Source organism: Cyprinodon tularosa, unplaced genomic scaffold, assembly GCF_016077235.1.
Source record: "Cyprinodon tularosa strain WSP-4 unplaced genomic scaffold, ASM1607723v1 ctg70, whole genome shotgun sequence".
In the NCBI taxonomy this organism is placed as follows: domain Eukaryota; kingdom Metazoa; phylum Chordata; class Actinopteri; order Cyprinodontiformes; family Cyprinodontidae; genus Cyprinodon; species Cyprinodon tularosa.
This window is the reverse complement of record NW_024039452.1, coordinates 674,491-691,424: the sequence shown is the minus strand read 5'-3', so window position 1 is coordinate 691,424 and position 16,934 is coordinate 674,491. Positions and strand designations below refer to the sequence as shown.

General features: G+C 38.8%; 1 protein-coding gene across 2 annotated transcripts in view; it reads right to left on the bottom strand.

Moving 5' to 3' along the window:
* Positions 1–1,531: 1,531 nt before the first annotated feature.
* The window catches only part of LOC119772157 (nectin-4-like), a 33,705-nt gene continuing 18,302 nt past the window's right edge, over positions 1,532–16,934 (bottom strand). Inside the window, exons 6-11 of one of the 2 annotated variants that reach the window (XM_038268474.1) lie at positions 8,138–8,292; positions 7,874–8,027; positions 7,517–7,589; positions 7,374–7,439; positions 4,109–4,300; positions 1,532–3,968 (exon numbers count right to left, since the gene is read on the bottom strand). In XM_038268474.1, the coding sequence (XP_038124402.1) occupies positions 3,618–3,968; positions 4,109–4,300; positions 7,374–7,439; positions 7,517–7,589; positions 7,874–8,027; positions 8,138–8,292 (991 nt within the window). In that variant the 3' untranslated portion in view covers positions 1,532–3,617. The remainder of the gene's footprint in view (positions 3,969–4,108; positions 4,301–7,373; positions 7,440–7,516; positions 7,590–7,873; positions 8,028–8,137; positions 8,293–16,934) is intronic. The other variant, XM_038268475.1, reaches the window with a different exon arrangement.

Sequence of the window (16,934 nt, the reverse complement as noted above, 5' to 3'; positions counted from 1 at the left end):
AAAGCCCATTATGACAAAGCCTTATTTAAAAAAAAAACTGATCTGTCTTCAGTGATTTACTTAGAAAATATAAATGTTATGGTCATTTATTTTCCATATGGTTCATTGTGAACAGCATAGATTGACCCTGAGCTGATTTCAACCAGTCACTTTTCATCCAACACTCAGTCCATGCATGTGTTATTTAAAAGCTGGACTATATTACAGTCATTCTTTATTATCAGGACATCCATAAATTGTCATTTTGGACTTCAAGATGTTCTAATGTTTTTTTCCAAGTACTGAGACACAATAAGAGTTCTATTCTAAATAGAGGGCAGTTATTTGTGAGCTGAGAGGATGCAGCTTCCTCCAATCTGACAGAACTAGTTGGGCAGGTTCACACAACCTAACTACATCCAGATTCAAATCAAAAAGTTCATACATGTTTGCTAGACTTGGACTGAGATCTGGTTTGGTAAATATCCTCACATACTTGCACAATGAACTCTTTGATCCAATCAAATCAACACATCTAAGGGATACAGTGAAACAAATACGAGGAAGCCCTGGGGGGCAAAGTGGTAATAAATCTCAGCTAAAATGTGAGATCCTTTCTTCGGATGTGTTAAGGATTTTGTGCCAGACTTTTCACATTGCAGATGTAGTGCTTAAAATGGTTAAATTCCTACTGAATTTACTTTTGTTTTAGTTTTTTTTTTTTATATCTGCTTCTGTCTCCTTGAACCCCAGTCAGCCTCAGCAGATGGCCGCTTACACTGAGCCTGGTTCTCCTAGAGGTTTCTTCTTATTAAAAGTTAGTTTTTCCTCTACAAGCATGCATGGTGTGAGGGATTGCTTTCGAGCCAACGAGTCAGTGCAATCAGCTGGTTTTTCTTACATAGAATAATTTGAACCAATCTGACTGTATGATCTGGTTGAATTGTCTCTGTAAAGTGCCTTGATATATGTGTGTAAATTGGTACCATATGAATAAACTGAAGCGAATTAAAGTTTATCTCAAAATATTTACTTTATCTATTCTTATAAGTTTTTTATCCATTAAGTTTTCAAGCACATTAAACATAAATAATCAAGGGCCACAGTTATTACCAATATGTTAATGGTGTATTTATTTAAACATTAACATCCACTGTAGAGTTTCACCTGTACAAAAAAAGAATCCCTTGGGTAATTAATTGAATGAGACCGAGCACATTGAACTTTACACTCCTATTTATGTTCAATCCCCTTAGAACCCACCAGGGGAAATAAATTGTGATCAGGAAGATGTTCTGGTTTTTGAATAAAAAAAAAAAAAAAATATATATATATATATATATATATATATATATATATATATATATATATATATATATATATATATATATATATATATATAATTGAAGCTGAGTTCCACCAGAAAATTGCAATTGCAATTCTTTACTGTTCACAGCAGGGAGCGCTAGTTTTTAAGAAATCAATTCCAAGCCGTTCAACGGCTCTCTTTTAGGTGACCTGCTTTGTTGTTGCTTTTTTTGTCCCAAACTGATTTAGACATTTTAGCAACGGCTTTAGGAAGCATCCACTTACTGGAAACAGCCATATAGGTGAATGCTTTTACAACATGGAACAAAATAATACTTTCAGTTTTGCAAAACACAGCAAAGACACATTATTCCCTTTGGCACACCCCTTTGAGGGCAGCAACTGAACCCTTATGAATACTCAAGAACAAATATGAGCCAAACAATAAAATCAACATTCCACAAATAATGAGAATAAAAAATAAAAACAGTAAACACGCACATGCCAGCATATCAGAACGAGAATGTCACATTACTCTCGCAAAGGCATAGTTTTGTTGCTGGTTCTGAAAACTTTCAAAATGGCACATGGTAATATCCACGATAACATTCATTTTCATGACTTTTGTCCTGAGCGTATATCTGAGTGAACATGCAAACAGGCAACTCAGCATCGGTGTACCATACTTCATTGGTCGCTGGTCCTTTTTTCTTTTGCATTGTCTTTGCAGTTGTACCTTTGCAGTTTTGGCTATTTTACAGTCATTTTTTCCCCCAGTACCAAATATCAATTTGTACCCACCAGGGGGACATTTCCCCCCCTTTAACAATTAATGATTTGAAGAATGTTTTTAGAATCTCCTTTCAGTCTACTGTAAGGAAAACATGGTTATGAGAATTCTGTAAAAACTGAAATCGAATTTAATTATAAGTGCGGTCCAAGCATTTTGTGACTTTATACCCATCATTCATCAAAGCTAAAAAAAACAAAACAAAAAACAAGGGATAAAAACTGATACAGACAAATGGCCAAGTGTGGATAGTGAATTGTTATGACTTGGAGCTGATTATGTAATGTATAGTTTTAAGTTTACAACATACAGTTGTTCTAGAAAGTTTACATACCCTCCCATTTTTTTAGTTTTGTGTTCAAAACTGTAAAAAAAATGTAATGATTAAAAAAAGTGTACTAAATGATAACTTTGTAAAATAAAATATGGATTTAGAATTATTCTTTAAAAATATTCTAAAAAATAAACTATCCTATACAAATTAAAGCACCAATATACCTATCAACAGATATAAAAGTCTGAATGAGCATTTCCTGAACATTACAGAAAACACCTGATTTCAGTGACTGCCTCATAGTATTGCTCAACAAAAGTTTACTTCAGGAGCTCCATCAGGCTTGTTTACTTGTTTTATTTATTAATATATATATATATACATATATATATTCAAAATCAGTATCAATATATATTTTTTGTCTTTAATGGATGGGTACGGAAACTTTCAAGCACAACTGTATACAACGTCAAAGTCCTCAAAAGACATGTAGAAGTTGGGTGGACTAATTTCTATTCACAGTATCCTTAAGTAAAAAAAATAACACGGGGAGATTGTAAGTTTGTAAAAAAATAAAAATAAAGTACACATACAATCTTGTGGAAGCATCTGAACTGAATAATGATATGAAAACATTTTAACTGCCGTTTCAGTAAAAGAAAGTCTCATGGACACCAAACAGTCCATATTTGCAGAAAGATCAATGCAGAGACATACTGCCTCGTCTGGATGACTGAAGTGAAGGTATACAGAGATATTGGTGTTTGAGGCGTGGCCAGAGACGCACAAGTTCTGGATCAGGTCCAAAGAAGTGCGTGTATGCAAACTCATCATACGCACAGTTACTTTTCCACAGCACACCACCTGTTGCAATCGACTCCTCTGATTAACATACTTTCCCACAGCTCTTTTTCTTTTTTTGTTACTCCTCCCGCATTTCCTGCTTTCCACTGGTATGAAAAGCTCCAGGTGTATCTGCACAATGTTTCTGAGCTGTGCTGGCATCTGAAGCCTCTTAAAACAACAGGGCATTGCAAAAGCGGCTGCAACTGCAACAGTCGGAAATGTTGTAACATCATATTTTGTCTGTAATGACTGATCTCCAAAAGGTGTGCAGAAGTCAGGAATCCTTCCTGACTTCCTTCTTAAGAGAAGTCTGTTTCCACCCTGAGGAGAACAGAAATGATGCTAATCTTGGTGACTGGGAAATGTCAAAAGCGCAGCTTCTTACTTCTGCGGTTTTACATGAGGTCCTGCTGCTTCCTGCTAAACGATCTGGGCCTTGTGGACGTAGGAAGTGTGGGGGTTGTGACTGAGAGCCGGAGGGCTCATCCTGTTTTTGGAGAAATTGGAGCTGGAGGCCACACTGTCCTGATCATCAGGATGCTCCTGATTAATGGGGCCACCTAGCCCTTCATCAATCTCATCCTCATCATATGTTCCTTGTGGGTAGGTGCTGCTCGTCGGAGGGGGCTGGTAGCTCTTGATGGTGCTTCCTGTGTGTGAACCCCCATTTGCTGGGATGATAGCGCTGCCGTTCATCTTTCTTATGACCTCAGTTGAGCGTATTGTGGGGTAGTTTCCTTGGATGAGAGGGGGAAGCAAACGGGTCTCCTGCTGCAACGACACCAAGCAGAAACCTTTGTCATTGTTATCATCAGCCAGAAATATGCAGAGGTTAGTAAACTAGATGAGAAGTTTTCCGAAATTTGTTATAAACAAGTTTAGACATGAAACAAGCAGAACAACATACTTACCAAGGACATGTTGCTGTTTCTCACAAATTGCTCTATTCTAAGCTGAGTTTCATCGTCCCTAACCATAGCCCTGTCCCTTCCCCTCCTTGAGTTGTTGTAGATAGACGGTCTCCCAAGAGAGTCGTAAGCAGAGCCCCCGCCTACACGCACACCTGAGATGGTCGATCTGCTGTCGCGGCAACGGGCTTGCTCCTGTTAATGCAGGGGGAAAAAAATGTTTGTTAAAACATAGAGAAGCACTTATACATAGATGCTTGTGTTAAAAGATAAATTCACTTATAGAGACTTAATAACATATTTAATTAGCCAGCAAAAGCATTCATGCAATTGAACTTTTTCCCATGAACAAAGTACACTATAGTTTTTAGAATTTCATTTGAAAGTATTTTACTTTTTTGTTTTACCTCACAGAAAGCAATACTTCCACTATATCAATAGGTTTTAGCTTGTGTTTAGGATCAATATAAAATACAAAGAAGAGTGTGGTTTCATTGTGAAAATGGGGAAAAGTTCAAGGGGTAGGAATACTTTTTCAAAGTCCTGTATTTTGAGCCTTCACTTCCTGTTACATTACCCTTTTTAGGTGCTGTTTCAGGTCTTAAAACTGCTTGGATAGGCACTAATCAGTTAAGAAAACTATGCAAGGAAAAGGAAGTGAAGAAGCAGCTGGTGTAGCATAATTTCTAACCATCTGAACCACACAAAACATGCATGACACACAAAACTAACCACACCGAAAAATCCCCAAATATTCTCCCACTTCCAAAACATCTGAAAAGAAGTGATTTTTTAATGCAAGATCCTGTTCTTCTATACAAGTCGGATCTCTCGACTGTTAGCATGCAATAAAGCTAACAGGCCTAGCATCGTCTAGGTTTTCTATGAAACCATTATAGCAGCAATGCAAATAGAGGTTTTGATAGGAACTTTAACAAAGCCACTGGTGTGGACTGAGCTCTGTTTTCAACTTAAAGGTCTGCTTTTGCAGTTTGTTTAAAATGGAGCCTAGACACAAGTTCAATTGAAGAAAATGATTGCTCTCCTATATCCACCTGCGACATGAAAGCCAATCGGTGTCCAAAGTTCATCTTAAAAGGACTCTGAACCGCACTGTCTGACCTGTGCGCAGGCTGTGGATGCGTTGTGTGACTTCATTCACATGCTACGCCAATTCAACCCACCTCCAGCCCCTCCTCCACCTTCATAGATAAAGCTTCATCAGATTTTCATTCCTTCCGGACTCTTACTGCGTTCCCTGTCTCATCTCAACCGGTCCGGCAGAACACCGCCATGTTCAGCCTGGTTCTGCCAAAGGTTTCTCCCCAACTGGGAGTTTTTCCTCTCCACTGTCGCTTCATGCTTGCTCATCATGGACAGGTTCTCTCGACCTGTGTTATCCAACTGGACTTCCGTCTTCCAAGTCCCTGAGTAATCTGGTTGAATCTGGTGAAGCTCTAGTATCAGCTCACACAATCCAATGGATCTCCCCATAAAGCTCAGCATACCGTCTCACTAACCAGCAGTCTACAGACTGACCAACTTCATCTATCTTGTGATTGTAGCAGCTCCACTTAAATAATGCTAATCGTTTCATTTTATCCAGTTATACTGGATACAATAAAATGGACAAGGATTAATAAGCGGCTGGACTGTATTCTCTACGTTCTCAAGAGTCTTTGCTTCTGTCTGTACCTAGTGTCCGCACTGAACTTGGAAAGACAGCTTTTCAGTACTCTGCAGCATGGAACAATCTTCAGAAAGACTGGAAGTTGAAGGATTTGATTCCAATCGGACATTTTAAACGATTGCTCAAAGGTTTCGAAATGAGATCTATGGTTTGTAACTGTTTTATGAATTTCTAATTATAGATAGGTGTAATTGTAAACTGTAATGTAATTTGTAATGTAATCTTTTGCCGCTGTCTCAGCCAGGACTCCCTTGAAAAAGAGATTGTTAATCTCAATGGGACTTTTCCTGGTTAAATAAAGGAATAATAAAACAAAATAAACTTTGATAATAATGAACTTTATTTGTCCTTTTGATATTTGTATCACAAAATAATTTGACCCCTGCTTTTAACATCGCTTATTGAGCAGTGAGCATATTTTTTAGCAAGGCCTTGGAAGCATTTTGGGGCTAAGGGTAAAATTCAAGGACCTGCTGCCTCTCCAGGAGGCAAATACCCTGCTTTCTAACCAAAAGGCCACTTCTATCCCTTTCTTTTGGTAAGTGAAATATAAATGTGCCAATTAAGATAGCAAATTCTATGCATTAACCTCTGAAAAGGATTAACAGCACTGCTGAGAGTAGATTTGGTGTAACTTTAATAAAGAATCACAAGCAAAGCAAGGAACTCTCTGAAATGCAATAATTGTTGGCTAATTTAAAACTAATCATATGATTTTTCTTTTTTGATGCTAATGTAATATTTAGCCAGCTGGATAAAGTCTGATTACAGCAGAAGCTCTTTCTAGATTTCTAGCCTGACATCCGTCCCCCATACAGGGGAACAGAACACCTCGCCTGTTCAGCCAGACCAACAATTCCCTCTAACGAGCCCCCTTTCAGAGACATAGAGGTATAGGGTATTGCAGGCTAATAAACCCGAATGACTCCCATTCCTAAGGTGCGGACCCTTTCGTCCGTTTCAATTTGCATGTTTTCTAAGCCAAAACAAGGCTTTGTTTATGGTCCACTCTATAAAGCCTCAAACTCAATGGTATTTGTGACATTTTGAATTAAAAAGGCTTCCTGGATGGGAAGCGAAACGATTTCAAACTTGGAAACAAAATCCAGTGGTTTATTTTTTTAGCCTTTTCTGGAAGCATCACAGCAGTTTTTTTTATTATGATGCTATTTCTTATACATACTATGACAGATATTGAGTTACAATTAAAAAGAAGCTTAGGCATTTTGTTCTGCATATAGTAACTAATCATTGGGAAACAATGACTTTTTGCATCATATTTATCAGTAAAACAACAGAAGTGGTGTTTTCATGCTACAAATAATACAGTCCAGTTGTTTGTCTATATATACTTAAAAGAAAAATGAGCATTCCAAAATCATAGAAACCCAAACGTCCCCAGAAAGAAAAGCATTTCAAAAATATAAATAAAGCCTTAAAGAAATGCAAGTCTGAGATGCACTACATTCAGGTCTGAAATGGAGAAACTCAGAACTTAGCCGCGCGGCATCTGGACAGTAAAGCCTCAGTCCCAGGCCCTGGCCCTGCATGCAGATTTATATTGATACGTAGACTGACCCCGAGGGAAGACAGGCTGTTCCTCAGGGTTGACTCCACTCTCAGAGGGAGGCTCTCCTCAATCTGCTTTTATAAAAAAGAATCACAATGCTTTCCAAAAATATATAATAACACACACACACACAAAAATAAACTAGAATCACCTCTCTGGCATCAGTGCTGACAGAGTTCACCCTCCTGAATGAAGCTTGTCTGGACAGATTAGATATTTCTTCCCTGGAAGAAATATGAGATGGAAAATTTGACAGTTACTCCAACATTCAATTGGAGTTTTTAAATTGCGTCATTATATCAACATAAATAATGCTTATAGTTGGTTCGGAAACTGCATTTTCCTTGCATTGACTCCTAAATCTGCTGTTTTTTCTAATCACCTTAATATTATCTTATTTCTGTTAAATTTAATATGCTTAATTAATGTTATTCATGTATGTTTTTCTTTTAAAGATAAATCTGATTTTACATAAAACCTTAGAATCATAAAAATTCTTCTCTTATACCTTTTCTTTGTCAGCTCCCTTTTCAGTTTCTTGTTCTTTTGCTTGTGGTGACATGTGAGGACGATGACAAGGATGAGCATGACAATCAGCAGCCCACCAGCCGCACCCCCAACGATGTACATCATCTTGTTCTCATGTATTTCCTCTCTATGCTCTGTTACAGCAGATACAGCCGGGATTGAAAGGGTTTGTTTATATATACATATGTAGATTCTCACAGTATGCATTAGATTGACAAGACATGCTAAATGCTCTGTTATCTACCTTTTAAGGTAATCTCCACCTTCACTTCGTATTTGCCCTCAGTGTTTTTTACCAAGCACTGATAGGTGCCCATGTCTGAGATGTTAAGGGGTCGCTCAAAAACAAGTCTTCCATCTGAGTGGGGAACTGCATGTTTAGGAAGGACTCCACCTAATCTGTAGGCAGAACATAAACAGGGCAAGGTTACATGGCTGAAGTATACACACCCCTTTGTGACCTGCTGTTTTGGACACCTCAGAGGTTCATTTGAAAATAAATAACATCACAAAGATTAAAGAAGACAGCAAAGAGTTCAGGGAGGAAGATTAAGTTAAACCAGGGTTGGTCTATGAAGAACATCTCATAGATCATCCTTCAATCCCTCATATGACTGTGAAAAAATAATGACGCATAAGATGAGTACTCAATTACAGGTAGTGAGTTCCCCTTAGAACTGACTCATTGACTGATTGCTTGTAGCGACAGTGGAGAGGAAAACTCTCTTTTATCAGGAAGAAACCTTCAATAGAACCAGGCTCAGTTTAAGCAGTCAGACTACTGAGGCCAATGGGGGTTCAAGATGACAGAAGCAGACTTCCAGAAAAAAGCAGAGATACAAAAGGCAACTGTTAACCAGCTTCACAGATGGCCCCATCTAGGAAACACACAGCCAGGCAGATGAGCTACCAGCCAGCTCCCATGTCAGAGGATGGAAGAGAGCACACACAGTTAGTCCCAGTCAGAAAAACAGGACTACACTGAAAAACAAACAATGAATGAAGAAGGTGAGAGCAGAACATTTGGTAATCATCCAGATTAGGTGTGAGTTTTAGCTCCAGTATGGGTGTAAGTCACAATATGGGGCAACATTTGCTGCTTGGCGGAGGTCTGTGCTCTCTGAGTGCTTTTCTAGTAACCAATGTTATGATGATGATGATGATGATACTCAGTTGTATGTCCATAGATTGTGACAAACATACATTTTGTTAAAGGGTATAAAGTGGCTTAAACTGTTACATAAATGGGAGTAAAACACCAAAGCCCTATCCTGTTTAAAGGTTCCTATACATCCAAAATAGCCCAATATTGGAATGGTTTGGGATCAAAATGCACTAAAGTGAAAGAATGGCCTAGAAAAGCCCAGACCTAAATCCAACAAATAATTTCTAGCAGAAAATATTTTATTTCAGATGCCTTTAGTCTGATCAGAGTTAAAGGCACACTATGCAACATTTTTCAGTTAATTAATGTGTTCCATAACGTTATGGATGATTAAATGAGTCATTTCAGGTTGAACAAAGGTATTCTCGGCCGCCCTGGTGGTCTGTGGGGGAAATACTGCACTTGCAACTGCAGGAGCACCGACCGGCACCCACAGGCTCAGAAGTCTCGTGAGAGTCAGTCTTGCTTTACGGCGAGAACTGCTACACCCCCCAGTTAAAAGCATTCTCGTTGCTAGCACAGTGGCAATCTTTGTGCAGTTATGCTACGTTCACGCAGCAAAAGCAGCAAAATCGCGTCTGCTGATTCCTTTTTGCTGCTTGTACCAGTTAGTTCTGACGCGCGGCTGAAGCAGCTTTGCTGCTCTGGCTGCACGGTGCAAAAGTGTGTCTGAGGCGCATTGGGCGGAGCTTCACTATCCTTTCTCTGCCTTGCAGCTATATTTGCTGTGATCAGTGGGAATAAAGTAGTTTTAATATGTGTTTAAGTGAGAAAATACACCTGAAAACGTAATCAGTGCAGTCAGTTCATTCAGATTATTATCATCCTGCCTTCAATATTTTTTCTGTCGGAGCCACTCAGACCCCCACATACCAGGGATGCGCCGACAGTATGGATCCCTTCATCAGCAGCGGTTCATCGCGGCAGCTGGTAGGTGTTTTTCATCTAAATAATCCAAACTGCATATTCTGCCGGCAGATTTCTGCATTTTAAGTTAATTTAGGCGTCAATAAACTGTTTAGGAGGAGTGATCATCAGCGCTGTGTCTCTCTCCCTGCGCATCCGACGCGACGTGTTGCGCCTGGTGCTCAAAACGAGCCGCGGGACCTTTTGCTGCGCCTTGACGCGCGTCAACCATTGACTTTGCATGTAAACTCGCTGCTTCTGTCGCGCCAGCTACGTCCAGTGTGAACGCAGCATTAGTCATTTGCTGCTAAGCTCAAAACAACCGCGCCTGGCTTGACGGAGAAACCAGGAGAACAGCTGAGCATATTTACGACAGTGCACTTTTACTTTCGCCCTCTGGGGGGAGCCTCGCTGGAAAATCAACACCGGTTGCATAGTGTACCTTTAAAGCAAAAAAGAAAGCCTAAAACAAATTAAATATTTCTAATTTTGTAAAGCATAACACTGGAAAAACAATCTAGAAATAAGTATAAAATTCTTAAATTAAGTGTATTTACCCTTAATTTGAGTAGGTAAATGAGTTAGTTTGCCAATGGAATGAGTAATTTTATTCTTAAAATAAGATAATTAGATAATACACACTTGAAATAAGACAATGCAACTGTGTTTTCTTATTTTAAGTGTAAATTGTCTTGTTCCATTGGCAAAATTTATATTTTACCTCCTAATCCAAAAACAAATGCACTTATTCTAAGAAAAAATGACTTATCTAGATTTTGAATTTTTACTTCCACAACAAAATATTGCACCCAATTATGTTGATAGACTACCATGAGGTAGGCTTATTTATCCAAATATAAATGAAAGAAAAATATTTGGTTGTACAGAGGTGAAACACATAAAGTATTTAATTTGTAGATCTGGTTAAAAATAGAGGAAAAAAAAAAAAAAAAAAACATTGCAGCCAGATAAATATTTTTGACAACCACCAAACAGGGAAGTTCTGCACTTAAAGATGACAGAACATAAAATGTGTGATTGTTCTTTGTGCAATAAGAACGCAAACTGTAACCATTCATAGCTGGTGTAGCAGTGTTTCTGTTTTGCTGTTTTTTTTAAATAGGGTGTGAGGCCAAACAGGCATTTGTCCTACCAAACTCCTACAACAGGTGACTCACAAGTCCAACATGTGTGAAGGGTTTTGCCTGGTAGCAGTTGTTTTGAATGCATTCATTTGCTTTACACAGATTAGAATTTCATCATAACTAATGTACAACCCGTATTTCCCAAAACCCACATGATCACATTCTCACCCACTTCTACACGCAATCAGCTGGTGGGTGACACACGTTTGTGGGTCAGAAAGTAAATCTCAATTGTTGAACTACCTGATCTTCACCCCACAAAAAACACATAAAAAATAGTTGATTAAAATTTGCTGTATGAAAATATTTAAGGAAGGGTTAAGATAATAACCAGATTATACTTCTTTAAACGTTTGACATTTTTTCTCTCTCATTTCATAAAGGGAAACTAAAATATCCCAGATTGATTACATGGAGAGGGATATTTCTTGTCTTTGTTGGGCAAACTCCAGTGCACCCTCAAAAACCACACTGCTCCTCATGAATCTGAGATTCGACTATCCTACGGTACCTCCCTTCCAGAACTCTCCAGAAAAGACCTTACCAGGGAGGCTTAAAAGAGTGTGAATCCTTTGTAGTTGGAACACACCCTCCGGTCCACCTTTTTAAATAGGGGGAGGACCACCCAAGTCTGCCAATTCAAGGGAACTGCTTCTGATGTCCACACAATGTTGCAGAGTCATGTTAACCAACACAGCCCCACAACATCAAGAGCCCTAAGGTACTAAGCTACTCTATGTCAATGGCAGCAAAGTGAACCCCTCTGTTTTCACATCTCCATCTAACACATTAGAATTATTGCTTCATTCTATCTCTATTCTCCTACTCTGCAGAATCTGTTAGTTTAGTCTCTAACTTTATGCTCTCTCTGCTTTTAGCTTCACCTCATCTGTTCCTATTTGGCTGTGACACCATCCTGGAGAGAAATATCAGCTGTGCTGCTTCCATCAACACCCTTGTTTATGGATATTGGAGATCGGCCTGTTTTCCAGTGTGATCCTGTTTCTCTGACCGTGACTGGCTGGATGTGCTCTCTTCATAGCCTCGTGAGACCATCCTGATCTTGCAAGCTTTCAAGATTTCACTCGCTAATCAGTCTGGAGACATCTCCGTTGAAGAAAATTTGGAGGCGTTCACCAAAGGAACGTCCAATCAGCGTTGGCTTTGAGGCGAGTTGAGGTGTGTCGCAACGAGAAGCGCGACAGTTCCGTCTAAAGAACATGGCGGCTTCAGCCGATGAAACTAGGGTTAGCGTGGCTATCGAGCAAGTTTTATCGGAATTACACTGTATTTCTTCACTGAAAGAAGAGCAAAACGCTGCTCTGGAGGCTTTTCTCAGAGGAAAAGATGTTTTTGCTCTTCTCCCGACTGGTTTCGGCAAGAGTTTGATCTATCAATTAGCTCCTCTTCGTCGTCGCTCTGTTACGTCATATGCTTCGTTGATCTGTTTCCTGGACGGAGCCACCGTTTACAGCTTTTTGTATCTCTGCTTCTGTCTCCTTGAACCCCAGTCGGCCTCAGCAGATGGCCGCTCACACTGAGCCTGGTTCTGCTGGAGGTTTCTTCCTGTTAAATGGGAGTTTTTCCTCTCCACTGTCGCTACAAGCATGCTTAGTGTGAGGGATTGTATTTGAGTCAATGAGTCGATGAAATCAACTGGTTTTCCTTAGATAGAAAACTTTGAATCAATTTCACTGTATGATGTGGTTGAACTGTAAAGCACCTTGAGATGACTTGTGTTGTGAATTGGCACTATATAAATAAACTGAATTGAATTGAACTGAATAATAATATCTCTCTGAGATGAATCTGCATTCTTTATTTCTCGTTTATCCCCTCACTAACAGGTTATCTCCGCCCTCTGCTCTGCACCCTCTCCTTTCTGCTCATCCCTTTCCCTTTTCTCTTTCCATCCCCCGTCCACCCTCCTTCGTGTGAAACTGTCTCCTCCGTCTGCACAAGCTACAACATGACATCGTGACACAAGCTATTACTTCACCTGCTGCCATTTTACTCACAACAGGTTTGTCTGCTGCGTACGCTGCATTAGTGAGCAGCGCACTGCAGGTGTGATTAAGAAGAGTCTGACTGTAACCACAAATTTTGGGTGCAGATTCACTTCTATGTGTGTCTGTTAGTCAATAGTATCTGTACGGTAAGGATCACTCAAAAAAAAAAATCCTTTCAAGGGGTGTTTTCATGACTAATAGCAATTAATAAGCACATCATCATTATTATCACCGTCTGCTGCAGCTCCCAGAAACACCAAGATGTCCTCTGAGAACAAATAAACCGCTTCATTATGCATTTCTGTCTAGTAAGCCCAGCTGTCACAATTTAATAACAGACATTACTCTTTCATTTCGCAGAGCACATTTTTGTAGCAGTACCACGCCCTGAGAATATCAAATGCAGCAAAGGGATGTTTTAAAAGAAGGCAGGTCCTACATATAAAAGGTATAATGCCTCTCAAATGCTTCTCAAACTAAAATCCCACAGTTTAAGAGGAAATAGCAGAGCATACTGTTAAGTGTGAGCAGTTCTCTTCAAATAGAGCATTTTATCAGCAACAGACACAGCTTAAATATAAAGCATTTTACTGTGGAGTGGAAGGCAAAGAATAAAGAGTTTTAGAAAAGGTTAAATAGTTAATTGCTTCCAAAAAATCTGATGTCTCATATCACATAGTTACATATTCCAACTAAATACGTTCCAGCTGCCCTATGAAGGCCTCTGCGGTTCACATGAAAACATTAAAGGACAGAGCTCATCATACAGATCAAGGAACACGACAGACAGAGCTGATAAGATATTCAAAACCAGGTTAGACTGTGAAACAAAGTCACAAGTTTGGATCTGCTGATGCTTTCCACTCGCCAGTTGGTCCATTTTGGCTACATATAGTAAGAAAATAACTCTGCATCCAACTGAACCGTCTTTGACATTTGTTTGAGGACCAGAATGTTCACATTTTAGATAAAGTAGACAAGGGGTTTGAAAGGGGTGTGGAAAGGAAAGCCATTTGTGTTAAAAGAGAAAAAAAAACCTTAAACAGAGGGGGTGGACTCAGCTCTCAGCTGTCAAAAACCTACATTGCAGCGATACAGTTGATTCCTTCCCAATACCATTTCCAGTGTTGGGAAAGTTCTCTTTCTACGTGAACTAGTTCAAAGTTCAGTTCACACATTTTAAAATGAACTAGTTCAGTTCATAGTTCATAATTCAAAATTTTTAACTAAGTTCACAGTTCCAAAAAATGAACTAGTTCATAGTTCTTTTTTTTTTTTTCATATATTGCTCAATTACACCATAGCCTACTGTAGAACCACAGACAGCAATTATTTTATCAGTTGTAACACTGAAACTGTGCGTCAGATTTCATCTTCATATCCAGTTTTGAATCCTTATCCAACCAGGATTGACATTATTATTGAGGGGACAGCATTTCCCCATTGTTGCTTTAACGCTTTGTTGCTGTTCATTCACTTCACACTAGTAGCAGCTGCAGCTTTCACCCCTACAGTATATTCTCAAAAACATCAGGAAAAATGAGCTGCTTGAATGGTCTTTTTATGAGGAATTATTAAAAGAAAAACAGGAAAGTAGTCTTTAAGGTGCAAATGTTTTTTTTAATTTTAATAATTTTTTCCATTTGAAATTCCATTTCAGTACATATGCCGTTTCAGATTTGCTTTGGATGTTACTGAAGTGCGGATTTTTTAACTGAAAGCCGGCGGGCAAAGTTTGTAGAGAAATGTAAGATTGTTGCCATCATCCTCACCGACCACCTGGTCATAAACCTGTTTTAAGTGATCATACTGCTGCTTTGTCGCCTCCATGCTGCTGTGGCTTCCACGCTGCATTTTGTTATGATGACGCACGCGGCTGTAGGCTACGACACTGGTAGCTGGTGTTGCCAGATTGGGTGTTTTTTCATATTAAGGCCTGTTTACGGTGTGATTTAGCAGGGGTTTCGCCTGGAGGGCTCTATAGAAATCTGGCAACCTATTGAACGGAGTTGAACTGAGAGAGCGTGCCGTTCACAGACACCAGAATGATCGAGTTAACAATAACGTTCATCAGGCAGTAATGCCGTACGTTCAGTTCAAGTTCGCCCAAAATATGAACGAGTTCATGAACTTTCGTTCAATGAACGCGTTCAGGCACAACACTGACCATTTCAACCCCCATCGCAATGCAGGGGAACAAAATATCTGGCCAGGTCAGTCAGGCCAACAATGACGCTTAACGACTGCCTTTTCAGAGGAATGGGCCAGTATTGGGTAATAAAGGCCAATAACCACCTCAACGATCCCATTACTAAGGGGTGGAGCTGGTTTTTCTTCAATGTGCATGTTTTCTAAGCCATTACAAAGCTTTGGGCTACTCTATAAAAGCCTGGAACTCAAAGCTAATCCAGAAATCCAGACATTTTGAATTGACAAAGCTTCCTGGATGGGAAATAGATTGTCTTCAAAATTCTTCAAAGTCCAGCGGTTTGTTTTTTAAACTTAACTTTTTGAAATGACTATGACCTGGATGACTGAGAATCTCCACCGGCATCCAACTGAACTTAATATTTTCAGAAGGGGAAACATTGTGGTAGCATCATTATGCTGACTAGAAATCTGATGGAAAAGGTTATATAAAGGCAGTACTGGGGGGAAAAAATAGTGGAGGCTGGAAAACACTAGAAAATAAGGCAAGGGTTCAACTTTCAGAGGGAAAGCAAACCGAAACAGTAAGAATATAAAGGAATGAATTCAATCAAAGTATATAGATTTCTATGAATGGCCTAGTCAAAGTATAAACCTAAATCCAACATGAATGGAGATATGAAAACTGCTGTTAAGGAATTAACAATATGGTTCTAAAACACGACTCTAAGCTTTAAATATATCTCATTTTTAAGTTGTATCTTTGATGCCAAAATGAAAATAAAAAAGGGACAGAAATTTATACTTATCAAGCAGAAGTATCAAGTAAAAACATACAAATACTTTGTAACCTTACTTAAGTAGAAATGTTGGCTAACTATGTTTCACTGGAGTAATTATTTTTTTAGACATTTTTTTACTTCTACTCCTTACATAATTTTTTTAGCAATTATCTCTACTTTCTACCCATTACATTTTAAAAATAGACTCGTTAGTTTTGTTTCATTTAAGCTCATTTTTGTTGTGGCCTGTTGGTATTTACAAAATAAAAATCATCATAATAATTTGTTTCATCAAGACAATTTCTTTGTGTTTGTATGAGGTGCTGCCCCAACTTGTTGTTCCCCACATACCAAAATAAATAGTTTTTCAAGATGATGCAAAGTAAAATTTGACACCGTTACCATTAGTTATAAAACTAAGAAAATTAGGTATACAGACGTTATCATGTAGAATTATTATAGAAATATTCCTTTAATAGGGTAGCGCAGTAAAGCATCTGTCCTTAACCTTTTTCCTGCATTACTTTTGCTTTCATACTTTAAGTAGTTTTAAAAATGGTAATTTTACACTATTACTAGAGTAAAAAGCTTAAGTTGATACTCTGACTTCTTAAAAGTGTTTTAAACAGTAGGAACAATCGAATGGACGTTTCGCTTCCCATTTAGGATGTTTTTTCAATTCAAAATGTCACAAATAACATTGAGTTCGAAGCTTTATATAGTAGCCCAAAAACTTTGGCTTAGAAAACATGCAAATTGTAACAGAAGGACGGGTCAGACCTGTATCCAGTATTGGGTATTGCAGGCTGACCCGTCCTTCAATTTGCATATTTTCTAGGCCAAAATAAGTTTCTGGGCTACTCTATACAGCCTCGAACTCAACACA